At 47.9% G+C, this 10,588-nt stretch overlaps 2 protein-coding genes across 2 annotated transcripts; one reads left to right on the top strand and one right to left on the bottom strand.

Moving 5' to 3' along the window:
* Positions 1-10: 10 nt before the first annotated feature.
* LOC116226849 (uncharacterized) lies at positions 11-8,053 on the bottom strand. Its single transcript, XM_090144928.1, has 3 exons — positions 4,509-8,053; positions 3,447-3,553; positions 11-2,489 (listed from the first exon to the last, which is right to left on the bottom strand). Exon 3 carries the CDS (start codon positions 2,473-2,475, stop codon positions 1,057-1,059), a length of 1,419 nt encoding a protein of 472 aa, XP_090001054.1. The 5' UTR covers positions 2,476-2,489; positions 3,447-3,553; positions 4,509-8,053; the 3' UTR covers positions 11-1,056.
* Positions 5,200-9,154, top strand: LOC116226850 (uncharacterized). Its single transcript, XM_031589852.2, has 4 exons — positions 5,200-5,289; positions 7,470-7,685; positions 8,063-8,157; positions 8,660-9,154. Exons 1-4 carry the CDS (start codon positions 5,256-5,258, stop codon positions 9,152-9,154), a joined length of 840 nt encoding a protein of 279 aa, XP_031445712.2. The 5' UTR covers positions 5,200-5,255.
* The last annotated feature ends 1,434 nt before the right edge of the window (positions 9,155-10,588 follow it).

Raw genomic sequence — 10,588 nt, 5'->3', positions numbered from 1 at the left:
AAGGAAAAAAAAAAAAAAAGGTTTATTTAGGATGGAAACACATCCCTCATAACAAAACACAGCAATACAGAGGAGGTTTCTGTAACGCAGCCATTACCACAGTACTACGTGTAATATAGGAATTCCTAACTTAAAGCTCGAATTCCTAACTTAACACTGAGCTTGACACGTTACTACAGCACAAACAATAGGGAGCTGAAGAAGAGTTCTCTCACAAAAAGGACTACAAAATTGCAAACAGTCTCCTGACTATCAGTAGGAACCCATCATACATGCTAAGTATAACACACACATCTAGGGGGAAACCCTTTTTTTTTTTTGGTTAAACAAAGTAAGGCCACGGTTTTGCCCATGTTTTGTTGATGTCCCTAACAGGAAGGTGTTAGAAAACAAGGAGGACAAAGCTGCCCAACACTGTTAATGGGCAGTGTACCAACTGGCTACGCTTGCACATCCAAGTCTTCTGGGAACAGCTCCGTCAGTTTTGCTTTACTCAACCATTTTGTCACCCAGATGATGTGTATGGAGGTAGGAATTTATTGTCCCATGTAGGATTTGGAACAGAGGATTGAAAAACAGAACGGGTTGAGGTTCAGCTCCTCAGTTTTGGACTCAAGGAATTGGAAGTGCCTGCTCAAACACGGGGTCAATTCACCATGTTAATGGAAAATATGAGTTTATAAGTCTATTGCAGTGCCTAACGAGCTGGAGTTTTGAATGAGAGCCAACTTGGACCTTTTAAGTTTGATCTTTCACTTTGTTGAAAAATTATTTTGAAAGTCCAATTCTTATGCTTGTATTCTACTGCATACTCACAGTCCCCAAATTACACGGAACTTGGTCTCCCCTCAGCTCTCAGTACTCTTTCTAAACTGCCAGTACACAGTTCCCTGACCTCATAATTTAACATACCACTGGGGTTAAGCACCCAGTCCTGACACTAGAGCTGCTATGGTGTCTCCTTAGCCTTTTGCCACTGTGATTCTCAGTAGCCATGTTTTTCATGTGCCCTGAGACACGATCAAATTCTGCTCTTATTTCCTGCTCCAACCAACGCTATGGGAGAAGAGAGCAGGAAGAGAGAGTCCTCCTACCCACAGTACATTTATAAGGTTTTTTGGCCACATGGATTTTCAAATGCACTTTAAGTGTCGAGCTTTTCCGGAAGCTTTTCCCACACTCAGCACACTCGTAGGGCTTGGATCCCGCATGGATTCTCAAGTGTGCACCCAAAGCTGAGCTATGCCGGAAGGTTTTCCCACATTCCTCACATTTGTAGGGTCTCTCCCCACGGTGGATCCTCAAGTGGACATTGAGTGCTGAGCTCCGACGGAAGCTGTCCCCACACTCCACACAGATGTAGGGCCGCTCCTCCGCATGCGTGGTCTGGTGCTTGATGAGAGTGGGGTGGTCGCTGCATCTCCTGCCACACTCAGCGCACTGGTAGGGGCTGGGCAAGAGGCTGCCATGGTACAGTGGCAACACCTTCCCCCCGTGGATGCGGCGATGCGTGGTGAGTGCTGAGCTCTGGCTAAAGCTCTTCCCACACACAGGGCATTTGTAGGGCTTCTCGCCTGTATGCGTCCGCATGTGGGTCACCAGCGAGGAGCTCTGGCGGAAGGTTTTCCCACACTCGGTGCACTTGTAGGGTTTCTCTCCTGTGTGGATCCTGTGATGCCGAATGATGGCTGAGCTGTCCCGAAAGCGTTTCCCACATACCTGGCACTTATGGGGCTTCTCTCCGGTGTGGACCCTCCGGTGTATGATCAGGGAGGAGCGGTCGCTGAAGCTTTTCTCACACCGGGGGCAATGAAATGGTTTCTCTCCTTTGTGGCTTCTCTGATGGACAATGAGATGCGAGTTCTGGCTGAAGCTCTTCCCACATTCATTGCACTGGTAGTGTCTCTCTCCCGTGTGGGTCCGCTGGTGCCTGATCACGTTGGACCTCTGGCTGAAGGTCTTCTCACACTCATTGCACTGGTAGGGCTTCTCACCTGTGTGGATCCGCTGGTGTTTGATCAGGTCCGAGTTGCGGGTGAAACTCTTGCCACATTCAGAGCAGCTGAAGGGTTTCTCTGCCAGGTGGATCCTTTGGTGCTGGCTGAGATATGAGCTCCGGCTGAAGTTCTTCCCACATTCGGGACACTCATAGGTTTTCTCTCCCACCTGCTGAATCCAAATGGTGCCGTTCCCACACACTGGAGGGTCTGGCCTGTCCCCAGCAAGGACCACATTGCCAATGGGAGTGCCACCACCCTCGCACTCCCACACAGCCATCACAGAGGGAGCTCCCTTTCCCTGCCTCTTCACAAAAGACAGCTTCACCTCATTCTCCATCTCCAGCTCCTGCTTGCAGTCTGGTCTTTCATCAGAGTCCTGGAGGGTATCTGTAGTGGGCCTTCTGGAGGTGAACGGGTGCAAGTCAGCTCTCGCAGGCCTTTCCTGATGAGGTTGAGCCTTCTGTATGTCACCCATGGTCTGGCCACCTGCTGGGGTGAACAGAGGAACTAGCGATGAATAAGCCTCTCCATTTCTCTTCCTGTTCTCTGTGAATCACTGCTGTTCTCCAGCATTCCTATGCTTAATCAAGGAAGGAAGCAGACAGCACCACAGAAACATCATCCCCTGCTAAGCAGAGTACTTTTCTTCTTTGCAGTCATAAACCTTTTCCTTACAAAGAAAACCAGACATATTCTGCAGCAAATTGCATCTAGATTTTGTCTACAGAACAGATAGGCAACTGAACGGAATGATAAACTATTTTATTAATCAAGCATGGAAATGTACATTTAGACTGAAACATTTAGAGGCTCCTGGTTTTGTATTAGTGCAGAGAACACAACTGGGAAATGAATGCTAGCAGATTAGCTGGAGGGCACTGCTTACAGTGCCAACATCATCATCTTATGTGTGGGAGGTCAGAAGCTGAGCAGAATGCCGCAGGCTAAGCCCCTTAGGTTTTGAGTTGGCTGACCTGTTGATTTGGGAAGACAACATCACAACGGTTATACTGATGCCCGAAGTTCTGCTTATAACACTCAGGGCTGAAAAGCGTTCACAGTACAAATAAAATAATAGCACTGGCCCCCCCAACACAGACCCCAGGACGGCTGACTGACCAACAAAACATTAAAAATATTGTCAGAGTAAAAGGAAGAAAAAGCCACACTGTGGTTATTTACGCCTCCTAACATTCCAAGTATAGATCTTTGCTGAAAAAAACATGGTATTTGATTTAATTTCACACAGACTTCAAAGGGTCTTGGATTCCCCAGGACCGTGTTTTACTTTTGCATACCCTGCCTGAAAATCTTTCTGACAACAAAGTCTATGTAGTACAGGAGCTGAGATGCAGGATGAGTGTGAAGCATGCAGCACAACATAACCAGATTTTCAGCATTCACTCTTTTATTTCTCCCCCAGGCATGCGCTATTCAATTTCTCACCTTTTGAGCAGTACCTCTGCTGTTTCAGAGTTCAGTTCCTCCTGGACACAGTGCTGTTTCTCTTCACTCTATCCACGAGGTTAGAGAAAAGTCAGGGACAGCAGCTCCTGATCAGAGAGGGAAAACAGATGTAATAAATACCATCAGTTCTAGTAGCAGTGTTGAGACTGAGATTTGGAAAATGAAAGCATCCTAGGCCAGATATAAAATAATGCTCAGAAACACAAGTCAGGGTCACTGATGTTCTGCCACACACACTGTGACCCTGCTGGTGGGGTCTGCTAGCCAGGGCCGCTCACACAGCAAAGACAGGGTTGGCTGCACATACTACAGAGAGCTGCCTGTCAGCTTGCTGAATTCTGTACAGAAAACAGAGATGCCTGAAGCCATTTTCTCCCTGTCAACTTTCCTCCCAGCGTGTTAAATATGAACACAGTACAGTCCTGCTGAAGCAGAGGGAAAATGCTGCCTGCACGCATGCGCTGCCTTCTGCATCTGCCTGGAGTCTTCTTCATTGCTTCCATGGAGGAGCATTTGCTCGGTGGCTCAGCCAGGCACGCACAGGGCACACATCAGCAGCAGCAGCAGCAATAACAGACCAAAGGCAGAACTTCCCATCCTGTTCAGCAAAATGACACTGTGGCTGCCTCATTCCTGACAGAGCCCTGCAACACAGGGCTGGAGATGAGCTGAAAAATGCAGCTACACACGTGTGTGAAGACTGACATCATTTGGATTGGGCAGTTTTGAGTGCCAACATACAAGGACTTCTTTACAGAGCAGAAGTACAGCGTACATGAGTGGGTTTTATGGGATAGAAAATTAGGTCACCTATTTAGCTCTGTGCTGCATTTGTGCAGCACACTCAGGCATTTTAAGATGCTGAATTCTGAACAGCCAGAAAGGTACGGGTTAGAGAAAGAAGATGCTTAAAAACTGTGCATGTGAATACTAGCTCTGCAATGGCACTGCATCATTTCAGTCACATGGCTTCGCATCATGCCACTGGAACATGGCAGGAAAGCTGAGCCCTCCCTCCCTGTGTGTCCCCCTTCAACCTACAAGGCAGCAGGTAGGCCTGACCCTGCTGAGACATCCTGATGGTTTTAGGAGAGGAAAGCCACCTTTCTGTTTCAGTCCCTTTCTGCTATCATTCAAGAGCAGCTCCAAACACATGGTCTATATGCACCCCAAAATGGTGAGCACCTGCAGAAGAAAAAAGCAGATACAGAAGAGAGCTTATTTTGTGCAGAGCTGGGAATGTGGCAGAAAAGCATACTGCTTGATGACTGCCATAAAAAAGGTGAGAAGCCTGCAACACTACCGAGTACCCAGTAGAGACAAGGTGCTGGTCAGCCATGCCTGGACAGTGCCATGTCCTTAGGCAACATCGTGGCTGATGAGACATCAGTGAGACAAAGGAGGAGGGAGATGAGCTGCACTGAGCTCCTGACATGATGGGCAGAGGCCCAAAGGGACAGCCCCATGAAGGACACAGCTGGTACAGGGAGCCACCGAGATCCCAACCCTTGGTTAAGCAGTAATAGGGAGGAGATATGTCTGACACAAACCCAACAAACAGCTACTGTTGGGTGCACAGGGCAAGAGGAGAACTGTGGGCAGGAGGAAGCGGGAGACAACGGAAGCAAGGGACAACAGAGCAAAGAACGAAGGTGTCTGTGACACCACACATCACCACCAGGAACGAGGGAAGCATGCTCTGCTCCCCACTGCCTGTCCCAGCACCCTTGGTACAGGAGGGAGGACACGGGCAGGCGATAGCCTGGCTCAGGCAGCACTCACAGCGCCATGTCAGTCATGCAGGCTCTCCTGGTTCTGATTGGTGAGTAGAAAATGTCTCCCCTTCAGGTCAGGGTGTGAGGAAGGATGGCTGACCTGGCTGCTCTTAGCCTCCTCACCCCTCGTGTACTCCAGTGTGGGCACAGTGGAGGTGAGATGAAGAGAAAAGGGCACCCCCAAAAAACATCAACACACAGATCTCAGATGCTTACAATTTTGCCAGGCTTTACATACTATAGCTGGTATGTTACTCATCAAGGAGAGACAGGGAGGGACTGCTGAACTGAAGGAGGAAGGACTTGGAGCTGGACACAGCTGGGCACACAGACCAGAAATGAGAGAAGAGACTTGGGCTCAAACAACCAGCCAAGAAGTGAAGAAATGGCCAGATGAGGAGGTAGGGGAGGCAGAGGGGGATGTGAAAGAGGACTTTGGTTAAAGGCGAAGAGAAGGTGTTAGAGTTGGAAGAAATGGACAGAAAGGCACGGCCTACCAGCCTACATCCTAGTGAGAGGCTGTGGAGGAGTCCCATATTTCCTGGCTTCCTCATTCCCCCACTTTCTGTAGATTTCCACAGTCACTTGGCTGTGTCTCATTCTCATCTAATACTGTTTCACAGAAGGCTCAATAACCTCTATGATCAATTCAAGGGGGAAAGTTACATGCTTTTATTTGATCATGCTGCATCTACAGGCACACAGATGTTAATAAGAGCAGAGATGTTAACAAGATAAAAGCCATGTAGAAATGTTTAAGTTTGCCTTTACAAAAAAAAAAAGGAAGACAAAGATTAACAGACTACTCCAGAGGTTGCAAAGTCAAAGGGAACACTTACATCATCCCTAAATTGCATTCATTTTGCAACTCTTGATTTGTTCCTTCTGTGCACACAGCAACACAGCTCTTGCTTATCTTCTTTTCACATTAATTTTGGCTGTTTTAGTCCTGGGATGGACAATGCCTTTGCAGTGAGCAGCTGTTCAGTAAGCAGTCACTCCTACTGTTCTGTGCTTGATTTACGTGCGGATCCCATACAAATGACTCTCTTCCTTGTGAACTTTCTATACACTCTACATTCTAGTGCTTCACAGCTGTTAATTCATTTATAGTGATTTTGCAAATAGCAAAATGAGGGCAGAGAAGGATTAAAGTTAAAAAAAAAACACTACTTTCAGAATCTCAGCTTGAGATGTTTCAGCCCTGTCTTCTCAAAGTAGATGCTACTGTAGCACTTGCATTCAAAATACAGCACATGCAGACTCCAAAGCTCTAGGAGACCTCAGCCTTCATATAAATGGCAAACCACAAGGTAAGGAAAATTCCATCAATAACACACTGAGAAACCTGGCACTTGCCCAGCATCACACAGAAGCCTCTGTGGTGTAGCCAGGTATAAAACCTACTCCTTAGCACAACACCCACAAAACTACCCTTCCTCTTCCAGCATCTTCCTGCTTCATTCTTCCATATCCCTGTGGGAAATGAGGCAGATATCCTGAATGTAGCACAATTCTATCTTACAATTTTACTTCCCCACCTGGGATAGGTCAAGTCTCTACAATGAAGGGACACTGAAGTCCTAAGGAAAGAAGAGCAGCTTGCTGTGCACTTAAATAATTGATAGAAAGCATATGCATAAGGAGATGAAACTAAGATTGCACATGGCACTGTTATTTGGACTCATCTAGCCTCCAAATGTTTGATTTCGACAGCTTTCATAATGTTCTTCACAGGGAAGAATTGGCTTTAAGTTTTGCACATGGGTTCAGTGAATGCTTGGACCACTTTAAGGGCATATCCATACCTGTTGGGGCACACTTCATCAACTCCAGAGGTCACACACTTAACAGACAAAGAGAATTTGCAGATACAAAAGTCTTGAAAGGAATCCACCTCCTTGCTCCAAGTTTGATAGCAAAGCTGCATTCTCAGTTCCAGCCATGACTTCCCAGACCTTCCTCCCAGCTCACGATTTCAATCTCCAGAGATTTTGGTGAAGGCCCCCCAGCCACGTACTGTCCCCAGAATACTACACCCCTGTTAGCAAGGGCAGAGCTGGTTCCCTCCATGCTTCAACCTCAGTTTTTACTCTCTCACAGCACTGTTCTGGACCTCACATCCAGACAAGGCAACAGAGGTTTGGGCTCACCCTGACAGCTCTTCTGAGCGTGCCATGGTTAGCATTTCCTCCTCCTACCCCCCCTGCATTTCATTTCTCACCAGTGCTGTCAGGCTGGAGCCGCACTGCTGGCCCTTGGGTTGGAAAAGCTCAGCAACTGGGCACACCTCTCTCCAATGATGAGTACCGCCAGTTCTTCAGGTCCCTTCGGACCTCTCAACGCGCCAGCACCGCCTGCCACCTCCGCACACTGTACGGCTGCCAGAACCCTGTAGTCCGGAGACTGGATGAGTATGAAAACCATGGAGTCATCCCAGAAGGTAAAGGCAACTGCATCTGCCATGGGGAGGCAGATGGATAGGGGCCCTGCATTGCCAGCACTGCACTTCTGTGCTGGGAGGGGACTGACACTTGGGAACTGGTAAGAGAGAGGACAGGCAGTACTCCCAGGTGAGGAGAAAGCATCTGTTTCTGAACATCTCGTCTTACACCTGATGGCAGCCGCACGTACTTAGCACCAGCCTCTTCTCAGGGCTTCAGTGGCAGAGATGACCAGGAAGCAGTGGAGTTTCTCCCAAGCACATGAGGTTTTCTAATGGAGAGGTGTCTTTTAACAGTGAGATTATTGCTGAAGGTTGGTAAGACCTCCGCACTGGAGTTTATCACCAAGTCCATGTTTTATTTGCCTTTTTTCTAGGACCCATATGCTCTGAACTGCCAGAAACTTCCTTCTTCCCCAACTTCTGTGCATTTGCTTTTTATCGCTGCACTACAAAAAGGTATTTCATTAAGGTGAGTTATTTAATTATTTCCTGATGACCTGGTGCATTGTACTCTGGGCACTGATGCAATGAATGTGAAATGAGAAAGTGCAAAAAAGAGGCTATAGACAGGGAAGGTAGAGAGCTGTGGGCAGCCCACTTGTCAGGGGCATCCACACCAAGCTGACCAGTCTACACCGGTGGCACCTGCAACCACCTGCCAAAAAGGAGACATTGGGGAAGGTATTCTTGAAGAAAATGAACCTCTGAGAGCCACCTCTGTCCCTGTGTCCAGCTCTCATTCCCAAGCAAGGTGAGATAACAAAGCTGCTGCAGGAGAAAGGGTGAGTTGTGCAGGCTTCATGGGAAGATAATTGGGAGTCACAAAAGGAGACATCCAGGGAAACATGATCAGGAAAGCAGAAGGTTTCTTTTCCTCCTTGGGCTTAAGGGAGCCCATCTTGGCAGGGCAGGGGCAAGGCACCTGTTCCTCAGGCCCACCACCTCTAGAGGAATGTTTTTCTCCTTCACAGCGGACTGCATGCCCAGGAGAGCACAAGCCCAAACTGGGCAGCACACAAACTTTCAACAGCATGGCCCTGAACAGCGATGCAGCATTGTCTGCTATCTTTAGTCCCCAGCCCATTTCTCCCACCTCTCCTGCAACCACCCAGTCATCCAACTCCAGCCCTAACACGGAAGGAGCTGACATCTCCAGCTTCTCACCTGATGGCATGCCACTGCTGGGGAACATGCAGCCTTCCACCTCACATCCCACAGAGGTGACAGTCAGCAGCCAGCAGCAGGGACACCGGCCTGCTACCGACATTGAGGATCTCTTCCTGAGGCTTCAGGACAGGCACGTGCAGAGTTTGCTGCATACAGTGCAGCAGCTGCTGACCATGGGAAAGGTAGTGATGGAGAAAGAGCTGCAGGCTGCTGCCCTGAAACTGCTGGTGGCCCTGAACAATGCAAATGTGTCTCAGGGGGCAAACAGCACTGACACAGAGCATGGAAGAAAAAAGTGATCAGCAAAAGGGATGAGCCACTGCAGCTTAGACGGGATGTATGGGAACAGAGAAAGTAGAATCCTCCTTCCCAGGCCTGAGGCACCATCGAGGTTGCAGCACTTCCTCAGGCCAAGGGTGAGAACTAGGGAAAGAAGGCCACTTCTGAGGGTGAGGGAAAACCCAGGCCCAGGATTCAAAGATAAAGATGTTGTCTTCTCAAAAATAATTGTCTCAAAGATGCACTGTTCTTTCCTACACAAACTGTTCATCCACTACTGCTTGGTCTGAACATCTCCATCCTCAAACAGGGCAAGATGGAAAGAAGTAACACTTTTCCTAGGCGGGGCTGTACCACTGCCATCACTAGTTCTCCTCTGCAGAGAGCAGGAGTTTGTTATCTCCTTCAGTGATTGCACAGCAGAACGCTAGTCTTTCTTCACCAAGGAGAGGTGTTTCTGCTCAGAAGCATGAAGGGACTAATCTTCTTTAGACATCAGTGTGAATAAACACACACACAGACACAAGGACAGCTCTACCTGCAGAAGGCCTATCCTCCTGCAAAAGAACTGCCAGTCCAGCATTCTATTGCACCGGTGTTGGCACATGGTTTGCGGCTACTTCTGAAACAGATGCTATGACATACAGGATAAACATTCATGTTAAGGAACTCCTCTTGCCTTTCAAAAAGTAAGGAGTAGAGTCTCATTCATGGGAACTCTGGCTGTAGTGCTGCTCCTTTTACAAACACCAGCCATATGGGTAAGACCATACGAAGCCGCCCATGCTAACAGCAGGGTGAAAGCTCCCTGGGGACCAGACAAGGTTTTCTGCACCTCTGCTCACTCCGAGTTCAGAGCTGCCTCAAAGCTGCTCAGAGCTCGAGCAGTCAGCTTTGTTTGAAATATCCAAAAAATTTTCCAGGGCGGTATCTCTGATAAAGCAGATTTCATTTGCAATTGCAATGGCAGGCCTCTTGCAAGCAGGATTGTGCACAGAAAACAGCGTTACATCTTTTATTCCCTATTGCCCAATGCTTATCTCTTTCTCCCCTAGTTCCTCATTGGCTGAGTACTGCAGGTTCACAATCTTCTCAACACTTCAATGAACATGGAAACACTGGACAAACATACATTTTTGCTGCCTAAGCGTAAATCTGTAGTTAATTAATTAACTTATTCCACACTTGATCATTATTTTGCGGATATCTGCTTGTCCTCCCTTCCACAAAGATAAGCTCGGGAGAAAGACAGAGGGGAATATCTTGGTGCCTGCCTGTCACATCCCAACCTTCTCACGGAGTGATACAGTTTGGCCTTGTGTAGAGGCCCTAGCTTCTTTGATGTTTGCTAAATCTGTTTTGCTGGGAGTTTCTTATCCTAACAGAACAACTCTACAATATATTTTCTAATCCCTAACACTATACTCGCATTGTTTGGAACATTTAAAAACTAT

This window comes from Phasianus colchicus, chromosome 1 (genome assembly GCF_987193195.1).
Source record: "Phasianus colchicus chromosome 1, bPhaCol1.hap1.1, whole genome shotgun sequence".
NCBI classification, from domain to species: Eukaryota; Metazoa; Chordata; class Aves; order Galliformes; family Phasianidae; genus Phasianus; species Phasianus colchicus.
This window is presented reverse-complemented; position numbering and strand designations above follow the sequence as displayed.